Genomic DNA, 18823 nt, shown 5'->3' with positions numbered 1-18823 from the left:
CAAACTGAGAGCGCTAAAGTATTGTTATGTGCCTTTGTGCCTGTAATTAAAACAAAGTATGTAGTTTTCATACATTACCCTGAGACAGAAACCAAGCAAAAATCGATTGTGGCTATTATTACCATAGCTTACCATGGTCATGCTATTATTAATTTGGGTGTATTCTATCAATTAAATTCTGATGCCTTTAGCTGTACAAGATCCATTGTTATCAGTGTTATTCTCGGAAAGCTAAATTAATGAACAAGAACCTACTACATGAACTTGCCGGCACGAAACACGCAGGGTAACGTTTCCTTACACTCAGACTGTGGCACTTTTAGGCTTTTTTTTTTACAGATCTTCAATGAATTATGGCATTCATACCTAATAGCTAAGTGGGTCTAAATTCAAAAAATTGATATTGACAATAATGTTAGGAAAATTGTGACGCATGACACTGACCAACTGATCATTGAGTTACCATTCCCTAACGTGTGTATACTTAGCATAAAGTGCTTACTTTTGTAGTTGTTGAAGTCGTTTAAACGTACAGTCTGAAGGCCTTCCCCTTTTTTGTCACCGATTTGAGACAAAATTGTCAAATCATAAAAGGTGAGATTGGATAACTTTTTTTAAATGGCAGAGTAACATAAATGCCAGAGCTATCTATAGCTGTCAGGAAGCACTGGAAGTGATGGGGCTGGCTCATCTGGAAGGTGGAGGAATGTGCATTTAGGCTATTTAGGTTAATTGACCATCAACCTCTTCTAATGCAATACTTTGGATTGCAAAATTGAATACATTGCTGTAAAGATGATTCAAGCGAAGAGACATTTTTAATGGCTGCAGCTAACACAGAGGGTAGGAGCAAGCAGGCACTGCTTATACAGTTTTTTTCCCTGCCTGTGTTTATTCACAGGAGCAGCTAACCACTGTTATAGATTTAAATTAAATGTGTTAAAGTCTTTGAAAGTGATAGATGACATAGCATTTTATAACAACAAGGTAAGTTTAAGTATAGCAGTCTTGCTATATTTTACAAAACCAATAATGTGGTTCAAGTTCATATAATTTTGAACACTTTGAGGTTTGCATAAATTTGAACTCATCTCAAGGTTATCTCATTATTATGCAGTTATAACATCAAACACAGGTTCAAGTGTAATAGTCATAAATAAAACAGCCTCTGTGATCACAGTAACTGGCCAAATACAAAGATGTAGTTTAACTAACTTTTATTAGCAAATGTTATCACATTTAATATAAATCTTTGTGTTGCTGTCGGTATAAAAACCATGTTCAAAACCAGTCAATAATCATTTTACTCATTGTACTATTTAAGTAACACAATAAAGAAAATCAAACTAGTGTGCCCTGAAAGCAACAGCACCTTAAGAATAATATGATGTAACATCAGAGTGCTACAGCAGCAGTACTTGGAGGGGAGGGGAGGGGAGGGGGGGGGGGGGGGGGTCGATCCATGTCCTTGCACTTGGAAAACTTCAGACTCTTCCCACTGCTTTTCAAAACGCCGAGGTAATCTCATCTTGGATCTGAGAGATGAGGATCTGGGAAAGCACAATGCCTGCAATCTAGAGGACAGCAGCAGCCACTTCAGATTACAGAACACACAGTAACTACAGCCTGCCTAAGCATCTCAGGGCCCCTTAGGAGGATGCTGTAATGCTTATTTGGCCCTGGGATGACTATTAGGGAATACTAAAGATCATTTTATACACTCATATTTAAAGGATTGTAGAATTACATCTATATGTAACTTCCTATGGAGCTGATCATGGAACGTTCTTATCAGACAGAGTGCACAAATGGATGGCAAAGAGTTTTTAATAGTCTTTTAATAATTAACAGTTTGATGTGGCTTGTTATGCAGACAAATTCAACAAGCATTTACTGAGGGTATGCTGGACGAAAAAGAGAACATCACCATCAAATTTACCACACATCAAAGCAACCGGAATACTAATGCAATTGTACTGGCAAGACTCATTGGCAAGTCACATGTTTCCCTCATAGCAGAATCTTTGGGGACTCAGTCAGACAGATGCAGGTCAATCATGTTGAGTAGTGAGTGGACTAATTATTTAGAGGAAGCTCGTGATAAGTACTAATGAGATTTCATGGTTAATTTAACATACCGATATGAGATATTAAAAACACTCATTGTTGTGGGATTTAAATGTACCATGCAACCATTCTCGGTGAGCAGAAAAGAAACATCGGTATGACACCGCAACCACCTTCCCACCCACCCCCCACACTTTCGATCAGTGTTATAATTAATGTGCACTTAAAATCCCATTGTTCCCCTCTGATTAGCTGTTGATATCTTGGTGTAACCCTCTATTTTAAAACACTTCTTCCCCAGTGTGCCTCACATTAACCCTGTCCCTTATTGATTTCCTTTGATATAATTTTTTTCAATTTTTTTTTCTTCTCCTACAGAAAGGGAGAATTACGTGAGAATCTGAACTTTGATAGGTAAGTTCTGAGAAGGAAAGAACGAGTGCTTCATTATACAGTCTATATCTACTTGGGTGCAGGCTCTTGATTGATGAAGTGTTACTTGTACTACTCACTGCAGCAACCATGCTCTTGCAAATCTGCCTTAAAGAGAGCAGGTCTAGTCAATACTTTGATTACTGCAATCTTCCATCCTCCAAGCTACCTTTGATTCCTACATTTATGTGTGGGATCTTATTTAAGACTAAATTGAAATCTTTTAGGCTCTGAACTGTCTGTTATTGGTACGCATGTGTGATGTTACCTGAGGCAAGGCCAGACCCAGGGTGAGAGCCCCCACCAGCAACAGATGAGACTCAATCCACATCACTGCTCTATCTGCACAGCCTACTGGGTAGATTGACTTCTTTGCATCAAGATTATTTTGGGTCTGAACCCCAAAACCACACATGGTGTTGACCACCGCCTGTATGCCAGAGTCAAAGACAGAGAGATAGAGAACAGAGGGGTTTTGAACACTGCTTGTGTTACTTTACACCAACAAAATATTACATTTGTGACGCCTAAGGGAGAGCTGCAAGAGGCTAATGACTTGAAATAAAAAGGAGGAAAGCAAACATCAGGGGGGCAATTCAGCCACAAATTTATGATGCGACAAGGAAGACTTACTTAAGTCCCTGAAGCGTGAAGTTACAGGGAACCACCAGCAGGTTGCAGCACTGCATCAGCTCTTGTGTCCTTTAATTAATTGATTTTTCCCCCATGTTGGAAAAGGTTGCTGTGATTTGTATTCCTTGTAGCATGATGTTTAATCAATATAAGTGTGATGCCTCAACATGATATCTGTAGTTTTTTGTCAGCTGTGGTTTTCAGGTTGTCCTGTTGTGTCTGCACAGTGATTAGACAAACATTGTGTACATGCACACACACACAAGTATTTTATAAATGTATGTGACTATATTTGTGTATGCATGTGTTAGTACTTGCTTACATGCAAGCACATGAGAAATCATTATTACCGGCTGTGCTGTAAAGATTGGTTACATATACATATACATCCTGCATATCAGATAGCATACCGTACAATAGAAACAAAATGCAGTGGTTTGCAAATTTAATTGAAAATACTACAAAGACCAAACATATCAAGTGTTGACATTGAGAGATTGTTTAGGAAGACTATAATTCTAATATATTCTAATTTTGAACTTGACTTTGGCAAAACATTAAAGAACAAAACAATTCACAAGGGCTGCATAAGCAATTCATCAAAATGTTAAGATGTATCCGCGGTGGATCATCTCACAGCTAATTAGGTTTATTGGCAGAGGATCATTAACACGATTTTTTTCAAATATCGTACCAGGGAGATGAAATTCAGAAGTTCAGAACGGCTGAACTTAGAGTGAAAGATTGAATTGGCTGATTCTTTCAGCAATTTAAGAATATAACTTATTATTAATTATGAAGAATTGAAATGTTTAACATGATTGGGAGATTTGAGGAATTCGGTGTATGCAAGCGACCAGGCTAAAAAAACAATACTAAATAGCTATTATATTTGGTAGTACTGGATTATGAATAGACACAACTTTAGAAATGACAAATTCACAGCTTTAGCTCATTTACAATCATTGACAGTGAATGACGTTTATGACAAATGCCAGTTAGAACTCCTTTGTTCAGGGATGCAGCAACAAACTGTATTCCACTTAAACGACAGAAAGGGTGTCCAGTGAATTGTTGATTTTTATCATGTATTCTACTTTTATGTAAATTTTGGAGGCAGAAATGATTGTTTGGAGGTGGGTAGCTAGCATATCTGAGAGGGCTCATTAAGCTTTTGGCACATTGCGAAATTAAATGACTGCCTGATGTCCTCGGCAATTTCTGTGCCCACTTCGATGTGGAGCCTGTCCCACACAGCATCCCACTTTCCAGAGAGATGACACTTGTGCTGCATCCACACCAAGCGAGAGCCATCCTGAAGAAGATCAACGTTCGCAAAGCAGTAAGCCCTGACAGAGTGGCAGGCAGGGCACTGAAGTCATGTGCAGAGCAGCTCACATCGGTGTTTAGTCATTTATTTAACCTCCAGACCGTTTTAATGGCAACGGCCCAATGGTACTGACTCCCACAGTCATGAAGTGCTTTAAAAGACTGGTGCTCTCACACATCAAATCCATCATCCTAGAAACACCGAACAGTTATGTAAGGATGCTCTTCGTGAACTTCAGCTTTGTATTTAGTATATTAATCCCTCACAAAATGATCAACAAGCTGAACATTCCGGGCCTATATTCATCACTGCGGTCCTGGATATTTGACTTTCTTTCAGACAGACCATATGTGAGAATAGGCAGCCACACTGCTTCCATGCCCATCCTGGACACAGGAACCTCACAAGTCTGCTCGTATCCCAGAGCTGTCACCTCTGCCACGCCTGAACTGCTGCATGTGTGTTTTCGTATTTAATTTTCTTTTATTTTTATTCAGCTTTCATTTCTATCTTTTTTAAGAAAAGGGGAAAGCCAGAACAAACGTTATTATATTTGTTTTAATCACAATAAAGGTGATTCTGACTCACACTGTTGAGCAATGAAAATTTATATCACAAAAGAATGGAAAAATATTGTCCCTTCAAAACTACAGCAACTGTTTTTCAGTTCCCTAAAACATTTACTGTGAAGAGGTAATGTAGCCCATTGAGAAACATGCCCCTGACTTTTTTGGTCGTATTTTATGCAGCGTCTCCAGCTTTTTTGTAGGTAGGAGTTGTTGATAAAAACTGCCTCTTGTATCTTCTGACTCTCTTAAAACACTCAAAGTTGCCCACTGTTCATTCAGTAGTTTCTTGTCAATGAGGAAACAAGTTGGTTATTACCAGAACAGCTCTATGTTGTATAGCAACTTATTGAACCCAAAAGCCACAGCAGCTTCTACCAGCAGATTGAGACTTGCTGTTGTAGAGCCACTTTTCCCTTTTTGACAAACTTGTGTACATATGTAATGTCAACAAAATACAAATGCTGTTTGTCACATTCCCGCAGCATTGGTAGTATTTCAATATCCGAAACATTTCACTTATGACACTGGAGTAGGGCATTTCACTTACCTGCTGTATGTGGAAAGTGTGGGTCCACATGCTAAGTCTACAACTTGTAGACAGTTGTAGACTATATGTCCTCATTAACTAATATATGTTTGGTAATTGCAAAGTGCATCTGAAACTCTTCTTATTTCTCATTACTCAGAAAAACACCTTTTTATTTGCTATTACCTGATGAGCCTTTTTAGAAGTACTGTTTACTTTCAAGTAATTGTGCAGTTACCAGTTTTTCTCCATCTGTGCTATTAGTTTATTCACACCGTGGATGTTGTGAGGCCACATGGAAAAGAACTCACCTCTCCGGGAACTGGCGTGCAGCAGGAGTAAGGCACAGCACAGCGCTCAGAGCTGGGGTTTTCATGTGTACAATTAAAGTAGATGTTCCAGGACCAGTCAGTGTAGTTGTTCCACCCACAGCACTTGAACTAAGTAAAGGAGAGACAAGGGAGGGAACAGCACAGGTGTATATTTTAGAAATATGGACTTGAGCTATACTGTGTACATCCTGCCAATCTGGGCTTCTCTGACAGGGAAAACCCAGGCTCACAATTGTGCCAATAAGTGCGGATGGAAGAATAATATCACATGAGCTGACCCACAGAGTTATAGGAAGCATATGTTTATGTGAAGCCGTCCATGTGTAAAATGCCACGGAAGAAAAAATGAATAAATCCGAGGTATATAGCTCTGTGGTCACTGGCCGTGGTTGTTTGGTTTAGTGCTCAGACACATTTGAAAAGCCAGTAGCTGTGATCAGTCCGAAGACTTGTTTAATTAGAATAGCTGTAAACACAACCACAATAACTCAATCAAACTAAAACTGACCAGAGTACCTCTTTCTGGATGTAATCCATCAGGTTCTGCAGATCCAGGTCATCCCTGTAGTGTACAATGGCTTTCTTCACAAACTTTCCTAAAGCATCCCGTGTCTACAAGAGGACAAAATAGTTAATGTATGAAAAAGTTAAAAGCTTTAACATAATAATTTCCTACCTTTTAAAGATATTAGGGCTAAAGAACATCATTTAAGTGGCCTGAGTTGAACAATTATACCGATGTCTTTATAAATTAGCCTGATCGGGTGCTCAGTGGCGTGGTGAAATCTCACAGGACTCCTAGCTCTGTTAATTACTCAGGATGCATTAATGGTAAATTGCAAAGTGCTTTTATGTGTAACCACCTTTCAACGGGTGTTGTAGAAATCCCAAAAGACCCTAAAATGAATTACGACTAGGATCAAATTCAAATTGAACTTAATCCTATTTTTGAAAAGTTTTGAGGTAAGTATTTTGATGGAATAAAGTCAATGTATGTCATATAAATTTGATGGTCATTTTGGAACATATGCTGCAAAATGAGCTTTTAGATTATAACAGGGATTCATTGATACAGCATTAATCTATGCTCCATGTGTCACTTTATGAAGGAGAAACTTATTCTTGTCTGCATTGTAAAAGCATCCCCTGGGATGTGTCTTAACACAGCAGCATAGCAGGATGTATGGTTTTGCAGCTGCAGTGCAATATGCATAATGATAATCATTAAACCTTATTATTTGAAGTCAGTGTATATGCCATACAGGCCAAATGCAAAGCAAACATGCAGGTTTTGCATAGTTTCATCTGTGGTTGATAACTGCTTGAACATAGCTTTTTGTTAGCATAATGGAAATTCCATCAGTGTTGAATAAACAAAGCCTAAATGAGCTGTAAATCCATTTATTTGATTGAATAAGCTGCAATGAACATTTCTAACTAAATGAAGCTGGTTAATGCCTCAGAATTATTACCCTATTGTTTGTCAGCTTTTATTGTCCATAAAATGTTTTATATTTTCATTTTCATTGTCTTAATGAGGACTTGCATTGTTAGTATTCTATTTCTCAATCTTTTAAAATTCTGAAAACGAGAAGGGCCATGGTTATACTCACTGAGTTTACGTGTAATGAATGCTAATAGGGGTACTGTATGCTAATAAGCAGCCAAACTTTAAAATGTCATTAAGCTCGAAATTAACTTCTGTGAGCTGTTTGCTAAGGGCATGTGAACTATTCAAATTACAGATCGTGTTGGAACAGGTTATGTTGATAAATATTGTTATCCTGGAGTAGTTTTACTAAATTGTGTGAGGTTTTCACAGCACTCTCACAGTGTTTGTCCCTACATTTTTACAGTATGTCTCAAAGTATTGCCATTGGCTTGTGGGCTTTGGAGCCCACCGTCATACTGTGTCATTAGCAGCAAGGTCTCCTTTAAGGGATCTGTTGAAATAGAACATTTGGTTCCACTTTGAAGTGCCGAAGCATTTGAATCATTTAGCGAGGAAAGATGCTGCGAGGGTTGTTAAACTGCTCTGTTTAGCAGCAGGCAGTCTGAGCGCTGACAGAGAACACAAGGGAGAGGAGAGGTATCATCAGGCACCAGGCAACTCGCCACCATGCACTGATGAGAGGGAATGTTGCCACTGCTGGCTGTTGTATTTTTATTCTCACTGGAACCCTAATGGGATGCTACTAAAGGGGATAAGTGGATGCTAGAATGGGGATCCTTCCCCTGCCAGTTAGGTATTTGGATTCAAAAACCTAAATCTGATTAAAATACAAAATTAGTCCTTTTTTTCACATTTTTTTCATGGTGATTATTAGTAATTCCAACATATGAGGCATAAAGATTCATTTAGTTGAAACAATTGAATTGAGCAAGGCTATGTGTGATAAATAGAATATGTGAAAATCTACCGATAATGCTGATTTATTACAAACAGCCTTTATCTTTTGCTAACATTTATTCCACACTCAGAACGTAAATCAGATGTAAGATCAAAAGTAGCTAGATTGTCTTAAATTGTCTTGAATTAACCATTAAAAGGGATCTCAACATAATTGTCATGTTTTGTAGGAACACATTTTCTATTAACTTGATTCATTTAAAGAGCAATCATGCCTCCAGAGCTTATCTAATCAACAAAAAACATGCTAATGAATGAAATGCCTTGTTCTTGTGTCGCATTTCTTTCTTTATTAAATTTTAGTTTTGAGGAATGTTGCTGTGTCCGTAGATCAACAACAAATTGTTGACTGCAGTTTTGTTACTGACAATTATTATGCATCTGTCATGTCAGAATCAGGTTTTTAGTGTCTTCTGTCAGTCTACAAAACTAACTTTAGACTGACATTTTCAGGGTAATGGGACAAGCTCTAATTCCACCCTGTTTATATCTTTCTGTTCTTTGTCTGTTCACTTTCTAGTAGGCATTGACAAGACATTTCCTTGTGGGCTGATCAGGTATGTCTGCAGGTTCCAGATTTCTGAGATTAAGTTGAGTGTACAATTGAAAAAAGTGTCTAAAAACTGGAAAAAGACAACTACATCTGTGCAGCTCATGGCTAACGGTCCTGTTTCACTAAGGGAGAATCGGAAACCAAATGTGACCTAAAATGTGCTTCATATTACAGAACTACTCTGCCAGAACACAGAATTGCCTTTGAAGAGGCAGATACCTGATCAGAGTAAAAGAAGCCCAGAATTGCAATGGCCAGCTGGATGAGGAAGACCAGTGTCAGGCTGAAGGAGAACTAGAGAAAGAAAATAGCTAAAACATTAAAGAAATTATAACTGTCAGATCTGTTGTCACATATGAAATGTAAAACTTGGCTTTGGTTTCAGTGTAATTTTAGATACTGTATCAGAAGCAAAATACAGCGCCAACAATAGTAATGTGTCTGTTAGGACTATTACTGTCTTGAGGAGGCGAATGTTCTCTCTGAGGGCTCCGATACATCCACAGAAAGTGATGAAGAACATGACCACCCCCACCACAATTAGGATGACAGCTGGGTCGATCAGGAACGTGTCCCGCACCGTGTCTGGCAGAGAGACAGGAAAACTTTTAACCTTTACTTCCTGTTTCCTAATTTCTGATAAGTTTTTTAAGGGGAAGTTTGTTTCTTTTTAACCTGGACCTTATTTCAGGCATACAAAACGTTAATCTACTCACCTATAACAGTTTGGTGAAAGTCAGCGTAACTATTGCACTGTTAGTTCAGAGCTGCCATGTTGTTGTTATTGGGGGCTATCGGGGGTTTTCTACACACGCGTCTAGTGGGATGACGTCATCGAAGCGCAGAGCCACTAGGCGTGTGTTTAGAAAGCCCCGATAGCCCCCAATAACAACAACATGGCAGCTCTGAACTAACAGTGCAATAGTACGCGTTCATTCATTCATTCATTCATTCGTCTTAAGGTATTGGTGAAATAAAGACAGATACTGCCTTATTTAGAGGCTGTATTGAATGCCCTGTTCTCTCCCATTATATCGATATACGCGGATCTTGAGTAATCTAAAAAATAGCTTCCAAAGGATGCCGACTTTCACCAAACTGTTATCGGTGACTAGATGAACGTATTTTATGCCAGAAATAAGGTCCAGGTTTTAAAAAAACGAACTCCCCCTTTAACTGTATCCCATACACAGCCTCCTTTTGTTCTTACTTACAGTAGCTGCCTTGTTCTTTTAAACCATCAATTGATATTTGGAGGATTATGCACGATTTGAAGCATGATCCTTGGGATTAGCCCAGGTTAACCTTTTTTTATTTTTTTTAAATTAAATTTGAATTAAAAACACTGGTAAATTAAGAGAAAAGGTCAAATCCAACCCGCCTAATCAGGGCTGTAGTGGAGGGTAAACGCACGTAAACGCCGTTTACGCACCTCTGGAATTTAGGAAATAGCGTTTACCCACCTCTAAATAGCGTTTACGCAGCTCTTAATGGCAATTACGCACGTCAAAGTTCCCTGCGCCTTGTAATCTGCCGTTGGAATACAGTGAACCCTCGCTATAACGCGGTTCACCTTTCACGGTCTCTCCGCATCTTCTCTACCTGTGTGTCAATAACGTTGTGGTTTAATATGTACACGTACACGTTCATTACAGTTCTCAAACATAATCGATGGTGGCATGTCGGTATATATAAATATTTTTGCCCAGAAGAAAAAAGGGCGACAACAACTACCGATCTATGTTCTTCTCTCGAAAAAAAACACACCTGCAACGCGGACTTTAGAAGAAAAAAACGCTACAGAGCAAAGTCAGGATGCAGCGGCTCAGTCAGAAGAGCAGTGAAATACACGTGAGTCACTATTTGTCCCACTGTACTTTGTATTTTTTTTCAAAATCATTTTTCATTTTCTCCCGTTCTAATCCAATGACTCGGGTCGCGGTGGGGCAGTGCTGATCTCCGCAATTTGAAGCCTTCAGTTCGTCTTGATGATGAAAATGATTATTTTACAGTAGGCTACAGTAGTTATTTGTAAAAAAAAAAAAAAAAAAAAAAAAACGTTTATACAGTACTTTTATTTGTTAAACAAATGCTTGGGCCTGTAAAACGGCTTTGTTCTTTGGTTTCAATGCATTATGCAGTATTTCATTGTATAATAATTGTAAAAAAAAAAAAAAAGGTTTCTACTTCACGGATTTCGCCTATCACGGGTTCTTTTTGGAACGTAACCCCCGCGAAAAACGAGGGTTCACTGTAATCCAAAATAAATTTGGTGTCCTGGAAATGAAGTCCTGGCTGGTGAAGCACAGGGGAGCCATGGACCCCAGAACACGCCCCTGCAAGGCAGAACCTGACGTAGCGGACAAGGAGGCCCTCTGGGCACTACTTTAAAAAGCATGCATACTAACACACACACACCATATCTACTGTAGATAGTTCTTACTCTACACATACTTTTCTTTACTGTTGAAATTTGAAATTTAATAAACTACAAACACATTTGTTGACTGTCATTGATTTAATATGACTTTAACTGATAACGTCATGGAATATGGCCAGGACAGCCATACAGATTCGCGACACCTTGCGTTGCTTTGTGCTGTGTCGCGTCACGTCACGGTCTGTCTGATCAAAAAATTCATAGTTTACCCACCTCTAATTTGACCACTACAGCCCTGCGCCTAATGTGATATGTAATTGCTGTTTGTCTGGTTAGATCAAAACCTTTTAAACTAAGAGTCTAACACCACTGCAGAATATAGAGGAACACTTCTGTTATTCTCTGTGAACACAAAGCTTAGCTACAATGGCATTACAACAAAGGGAAATGTTCACTGTCTGTTGTTATAATGCTGTTTGATAGATTTTTGATTGTGGGGAAAAGTGGCTACTTACGTACCTGTAGCTTTCTGGACTTTAGCATACACCCCGATTGCAACAATCAACAAGGAGAAAACCTGCAAAAAGATGGAAGGCATTTATTTTTCACACACATTTATTAATACAAAAGCTGGCACACTTTCACTCTGCTTGAAAATTTCAACATCATGTACTTACAAAATGGCATTTACTCAGCTACAGCGAAACCAAGAAAATGCATCAGGTTCAAAAGAGGTTCAAGTTTATACTTTGAAAACCTGTCAGAGTGTTCTGCCTCTGTTTTGAACAACACACATGTATGTTATGTTAATTGCAGATTTTTAATTAGCTGTAAATGTGAGTGTGCTTGGTTGCATGCCTTTCTGTGTTAGCCCTGTGATGGACAGGTTAACTGTCAGAGGTACAGGGATAGGCTCCAGCCCAGCTCAGGTCTGTGAATAGCAGTGTTGGGTAAGTTACTTTAAAAATGTAATCCGTTACAGTTACAAGTTACCTTGTTTAAAATGTAATTGTAGTGTAACTTTTTGGATTACTTAAAAAAATTAATGTAACTAATTACTTTTGGATTACTTTTGGATTACTTTTACCTATTTATGGTATAGGATAATCTGTATATTATCTGTATGATTCCATCTGTATTTATCACATTTATTTATACCATGATATTTTTCTTTTCATTGTACTGCCATAACTACATTATACATTCTCTGCACATACATGCATTTCCCTAGGTAATTGATCTATTCTGCACATATCTATTAACCATCTTTCCTTACACTAGCTGTAAATAACTGCATTTTATCTCTAAATACTGCATGCTATACAATCTGCACGCGTTACACTTGATAAGATGCCAAACTGCATTTCATTAATACATGTGCAATGACAATGAAGTGCTCTACTTTAGTAATAAATAAGCAAAGTAAGACTTTTACATCACATTTTATTTTTCTTTGCACACCCTTGCTTGTGGGTGTGCGCCAGTACTTCCGGTGAAAACTTCCGGTGATTTGACAGCTAGCGAGTTAGGTTAGGGCCAGTGGCCGTAAACAAAGGTTAACTTATAGCCGAGAAGAAAGATGATAATATAACGTAGCTAAAAAGACTAGCTTTCTTCAGTAGCCTTGATGCTTAATGCTTACCGATTTAGCAAGCCTAGCAGCCTCGTTGCTAATGCTAGCCGCCGTAACGTTACCAACCATACCCGACGTCAAGGAGTTGGCTGAGCAGGGGCAAGATTATGGGGCTGGCAGAGTTAACTTCATAATGGGTGAGTGCAGGTTTCATTCACTTGTTTTCATTCTTTAACAGGATTGATTCACTTCATTGGTTTATCCGATTGCTGGCCGCCGAGCCATTGTGTGTCTGGGTTTGTGTGGGTTACTGATCATGGTTGTTAGCTCGATAGTCAGGTTGTGTGATGTGTGTGTGAGTGTGTATTTTTTCTATGGGTACATGCCATTGACTGTATGAGCGGTCTGTGCTCGTATTTTTTATTTTTATTTAATTAGATTGGAGATACTAATTAATACTGAGGGGGGGCTGGTCCCGGGGAAAATTGCCAGGGCCGATTTATTTTTTTTCCCCAGTCCGACCCTGCCGCTCTGTACTTCTGTCACTGCAACCTCGCTCGCACAAATTGTAATCCTGTTAAGTAACCCCCATTCTCACTGAATGTAACTGTAATCTGAGTACATCGTTTTTGCTTGTACTGTAACGGATTACAGTTACTTTTATTTTGTATCCTTTTACCGTAACGCCGTTACATGTAATCCGTTACTCCCCAACCCTGGTGAATAGGATATACTGTACAGAATGAATGGATGGATGGATGGATGGATGGATGGATGGATGGATGGATGGATGGAACACTCTCCTCTGGTATTGAGTATGCAGAGCATATGTAGCCATAGTAACTGCCCCATTTTATTTGTTTGTGATAAACAAACAGATGGATATCAACAATGAAAAAAATGTAAAACATATGGGTCTTAGTTTTAATCATGCAAATTAGGAGTTTGTTGATGCAGAGCTACAAACTAAAGAAGTCAGACTCAGTCCACCTGGGGTTTTAGAATAGAAACTTCTTCTGTCTTATTCTTATCCACAGATTTGACCCGATCATTGTATAATTTTTGTGGCATCGAGCTCGACCTTGGTTGGAGAATTGTGGTTATTACTGCAGAATCTTTATTGTATTGTTTTAACTGTGATTGCCGTGTGTGTGTGTTGTATGTAATATCTTTTAATTGGAGGATGTGTATAAAACTGCCGAATGTGTCGGTTCACCTTAACAAAATCCTAACAATAGAACGGAATAGAAAGCAGGTGGTATTGGTGCTTCTCGCCGATAGCATTGTCATCAGTAATTTCACTCCTTTCTTTGATTCTTTGTCTTACCTTGAATAAAAGCCTGTAACTTGGCTTGTCAGCTTTAGTTGAACCTTAATATTCATGGATCTGTTTTTGTTTCTGTTTAAAAAGCCTATATTGGATCGCTGGAGATCAGAAGGTACTGTGGTCCATAGTATAATTAGCCATGAAAGAGGTGTACTTCTTATTTGGCTGGTCTTCATGTCCAATCCATATTTCATGAGAACTGGAGAAGCAAGTGGTTGCTTTGAATTAGTGCATTTCATGACTTTTGAATCAATAATCTTTGTTGACAGAACAATAATTAACAAAATATGAGAAAAGACACATGTTTTCTTACTGTTTTTCAAGGTTTTTGAAAGCAATAATTTCTAAGGGTTATTGTCTGGTGTGGAGAAGTCTGTGTATCAACACATCCATTTAATTTTCCCACTATCTTGTTTTCCACTATGTGTGTTCACGTGAATATGGGTGGGAGTGTGCATTTGTAAAGGAGACACACTTTCATGATGAATGTTTTCCAGCTATGTTTTCAGGCCTTTCAAATGGATGAATCAGGCTTCCCCCAGTGGATTGTGTTCTGAGGTAAAAGCCAGCTGAACTGAGCCATGGGGATGCAGGGACAAAGGCCTGATGGATTAGGGTTGCAGTGTTCACTTCTGAGCCCATGTCTGATAAACAAAGTCAACATAGGCTGGGGTGTGTGGCTGCTCGAGCTGCAGTTATTGCTGATTGGCTCAGAAAACAGTAACAGTGCAGTACAGTGTTGGCCCCTTTGCTGTTTTTTTTTTTTTTTTTTTTTTGTTACATTGGATGAACAAGGATATAATGGAGGCACAAGGACTTGGTGGAGTAACAGGTATGATCACTGTGCTCCTATGGTAATGTGGTAATAAACTGTGGAAATCAGAGAGTCTTAATGGTTTGTGTCTGTGCAGGCCAGACAGATGGATTGATGGTTGTATTAGTGTCACCTCCACATCAATATTTCCCCAACTGTCCCAGTCAAGCCTATCCCCTCCAGAAAAGGTCTAATAGCCAGTGTCACCATCCAGGGTTACAAATTGGGTGCATCTTTATGCTAATTTATTTGATCAGCATTCATGTACATGATGGGAATTACAGCTAATCATGGACTTAGTTAGTGGCTGTAGCTTCAGAGGAAGATTAGTTGGCTGCCATTCAGAAAGTTGGTAGTTTGATTCCCGGCAACCATGTGCCCAAGTGTCCTTGAGCAAGACACACTCCATTGGTGTGTGAATGTGTGTGATAGAGAAAAAAAAGCCCTGCATGGCCTGAAAAAACTTTGTAGATTAAGAAGTGCTGTGTTAGTGTGTGTGTGACTGGCTTGCAGTGTGAAAGCGCTTTGAGTGGTCAACTCGTGTAGAAAAAGCACCATATTATTTCAGTCTATTTACCATGTATATTTTTGTGCCCCTAAAAACCTTATCATGTATTTTTATTCTAAGCCTAATCATGAATTTTTCACTGCTACCCTGAGAAAAGTGGTTAATCCCGAGTTAGAGGAAAGAACAGTCTAAAACACTGTGCAGGATGTTACTCAACCCTGTGGTGTGTTGCATGGAGGTCCATGGAGAAACACCTTCTGCTAACCTTTCAGTCTTCATATAAGTATCTGTGGTCAAATGAACAGTTATCAGACATGTACAAGAGGTTTAAGGTGGACATAATGATACTGATTTACTTTAAAGCATGCATTATATGGGAAGATTAGTGAACAGTTGGTGCTTGTAATTAACATAATGAATGCAACAAAAATAAGTAGGTTAGAGACCATAGTGACTTTCACAGGGGTCAACATGTTGGGTCAGACCATTTCTTATAGGTTGCGTCTTGTAAGAGGTGTGCACCAGCTTAGTAAGTAAAATGGTGGGGGGAAACAATGCAAAGAGAATAAAATTTAAAAAGTCTGACTTTATAGAAAGGAGGATATTCTCACAGATAAAAGAACAACAATGCATTTAACCCAGAATCACTATGAGCATGTAGATTTTGAAGAGACATAGTCATTAAAGTTGCACTTTGAAGAAAATAAATGTTTAAAACATCTCACAAATTCAACATGGCTATCAACAGAAATGGAAAAAGCAGTGTCTATGACAGCATACAAAAAAAAAATACAAACGAACTGCCAGCCAATTAATAATAGAGACGATAAACAGAGAGTAAAAACACCGCTATTATTACAATAGAGGAAGCTCCTGGCAAGCAAACATTACCTAGTTTGCAACCACCCCATTCTACTAAGGATCTGTGTTCAGATACACAATGAGAGGAAGATTCAAAACGAGGAAATATTGGTGTTGCTTTGCATCAGTGGAGACAGAAAAGGACTGAAGCCTGAAGCAGAACATGCAACTCTCCCTCTGGATTGGTAAGTAAAAAAACTTTGCAGCTGAATCCACAGCTGAGAAAAGTGTTAATTACCAGAGAAAAACAAGTTAATGAGGATGTACTTTTCTTGCCGGTAAGGTAGAGCACAAATATAAAAAGTGCTACAGTGTTAATATGTTCCTTATATGGCATATAAGGGCTACAAACAGAGCTAATTGTATTATGTAAACTGTAAACATGAAGATAGCTGTATCATTGGGCCCTGCAGATATAGTATGAGTTGGTAATTGTTGAAGTTTGCGCGTCTTATTGTTAGTGAGGTATTTTTCTTCATGGTTTTTCATTTAAAATGAATGAAGCCGATAGTATCGACAGTATTTCCCCTATCATTGTCAAAAAGACTTAAAAATGAATATATTAATCTTAATTAGGATCAGAAAACTGCACCTTGTCTGGTTAAAATTGCCCCATGTGGTGGTCATTTTTTAACACCAAAGTTAAAAGAATCCACCTTTGATGAGGACCATTTAGAAGAAAACAGTGTTCTCATTTGGGTTGATTAATAATGCCATTGTTCTCAGAAAACCCTAATGCAGCCATGTTCCATCTTGTTGCTCTTCCACCCACAAACGTGTTTGAATGGCTCTCTTTATCAGCTGGCATCAACGGTTGTGTGAAGGAATTAATCCAACCTTTCCTGCAAATATCTGACTGCATGATCTCAGAGAATATTCTAGTTTAGTTGCTTGAATTGAGTCAGATTTTTCTTACAATTTTTTGTAATAATTTTACAATATTTTTTCATGTAACATTATCTTCCTTCTTTTGCTCTATTTCTTTTCAAACTACATTAGGACAAACTCAGAAAAAACAAACCTTAGCTGTGTGCATAACTATCTAAGCTAACATTTCAGTTTAAAAAATACACATATCTTACAGTTAATACTTAGCTTTATTTGAAGCGACAACTCTGATAGCTGATGATTTGTATGCTCAAGAATAGTAAAAATATATTTGTGTCCTTGGACAGCAGATCAGCCTTCAGTGCAGGTGTGTGCTACAGGAGGAAGAAATCCATCAAAAAGCTAAATTGTACTCACCCAAAATAAGAAGCTGAAGAAGAATAGAAAATATCTGATCCAGGGGTTAACAAAGGAGAATGTCTCAGCTCGGTTCAGATTCAGTTCCCTGTCCATTATTTGTTGATTTTTTCCCCCAATCAGACATGTAACCACTAAAACCTTTACTTCTAAACAGCTACCAGATCCAGCCCCACCCAACAAATGCTCAACGGCCACGTGAGTGTGTTATGAGAGGCGCTGTATGCAAGCTGTGGCGGTGTCAAGCTGGCTAAAAAAGGGGGTATGGGTCGCGGACGCTCCCCTGCCATGCTGGCAGTACCCAGAACTGTCTATGGAGGCTGACAGGTCAAATTACACAAAAAATATCTCTGGCTGACTGCAGCTGAATGGTTTGCGAATTTTGGACTATTGTCAACCTTCTGTTACTTAGTGCAGATCATTTTTCCCCTCCATGCACTCAGTGTCATCATTTTCTGTTCCTTCAAAGTTATTAGATGCTGCATCAAATTCTTAGAAGCACATTGTATGTTGAGGTACTAATGCTTATTGCCTCTGAAAGGCTTACATACAAATCACTACTTCAAAAATCTATGTAACCCAGTAAAGAATAAAGCAGAATGACAGTTGACAAAGGCCTGAACAAAGACATCTTTTAGAGAAGGAACTTGAAAGGTAGTACCATGAGGTAAGGCACCTTGCTGTAATCTCTGTGTGACAGCTGTGCTGTCTCCATTTGAGTTTGAGGGCAAATCCGATGGTTTTCAGCACAATAGGGGTCAAAAGAATAAATTGACCAAAATTTGTCATACAACCTATTTTGCAATGGGATTTACATGTAAGACACTGCTGATAACCGACAGACAATGATTGATTGTCATAGTGACAAGGGGGAAAACCAGAAGATACAATATGGAAACTTGACTGTAAATGTGTAAAAGATTCCCCGCTGGCTAAAATTAAAATTGTAGTCTGTCCTTGGCAGTCGGAATACTATAAGTGAATACATAATCACGGGGCTGTTTGTTGTTTGTTATTATTCTCTTGTGGAGTGATAGAAGGACATAAAGTCCCTCAGGTACCCGGTGCCTTGCTGGAGGAACATGAAGACTTAATGAGAGTGATTTATGATTTTCCATCAGATACAACCCCAAGCTTAATCCCAGGGAACCATGACTTAAGCATGCCACATTTTGCTTTACCTTTTTTATTGTTAAAGGAATGGTATATTTAGAATTTCCTAAAAGAAAATGCTGATAGCAATCTTCAATAAATTGATACATG

General features: G+C 38.6%; 1 protein-coding gene across 1 annotated transcript; it reads right to left on the bottom strand.

Moving 5' to 3' along the window:
* Positions 1-1495: 1495 nt before the first annotated feature.
* tspan33b (tetraspanin 33b) lies at positions 1496-17728 on the bottom strand. Its single transcript, XM_075470914.1, has 8 exons — positions 17561-17728; positions 11752-11809; positions 9310-9437; positions 9072-9146; positions 6406-6501; positions 5869-5997; positions 2768-2929; positions 1496-1574 (listed from the first exon to the last, which is right to left on the bottom strand). The coding sequence occupies exons 1-8, from the start codon at positions 17654-17656 to the stop codon at positions 1506-1508; spliced, it is 813 nt and encodes a 270-aa protein (XP_075327029.1). The 5' UTR covers positions 17657-17728; the 3' UTR covers positions 1496-1505.
* Positions 17729-18823: the final 1095 nt, after the last annotated feature.

This window comes from Odontesthes bonariensis, chromosome 7 (genome assembly GCF_027942865.1).
Source record: "Odontesthes bonariensis isolate fOdoBon6 chromosome 7, fOdoBon6.hap1, whole genome shotgun sequence".
Lineage (NCBI taxonomy): Eukaryota > Metazoa > Chordata > Actinopteri > Atheriniformes > Atherinopsidae > Odontesthes > Odontesthes bonariensis.
The sequence above is the reverse complement of the archived record's forward strand: the minus strand, read 5'-3'. Positions and strand labels throughout refer to the sequence as shown.

Bases quoted from the DNA above. Each gene is read 5' to 3' on its own strand.
- tspan33b (XM_075470914.1), bottom strand. From the start codon at position 17,656: ATGGACAGGGAACTGAATCTGAACCGAGCTGAGACATTCTCCTTTGTT. The intron at 5,998-6,405 runs GTACTCTGGTCA...TCCTTTACTTAG, and splicing joins TGGATTACATCCAGAAAGAG to TTCAAGTGCTGTGGGTGGAA. The intron at 1,575-2,767 runs GTAACATCACAC...GCTGTCCTCTAG, and splicing joins TGGGTCTGGCCTTGCCTCAG to ATTGCAGGCATTGTGCTTTC.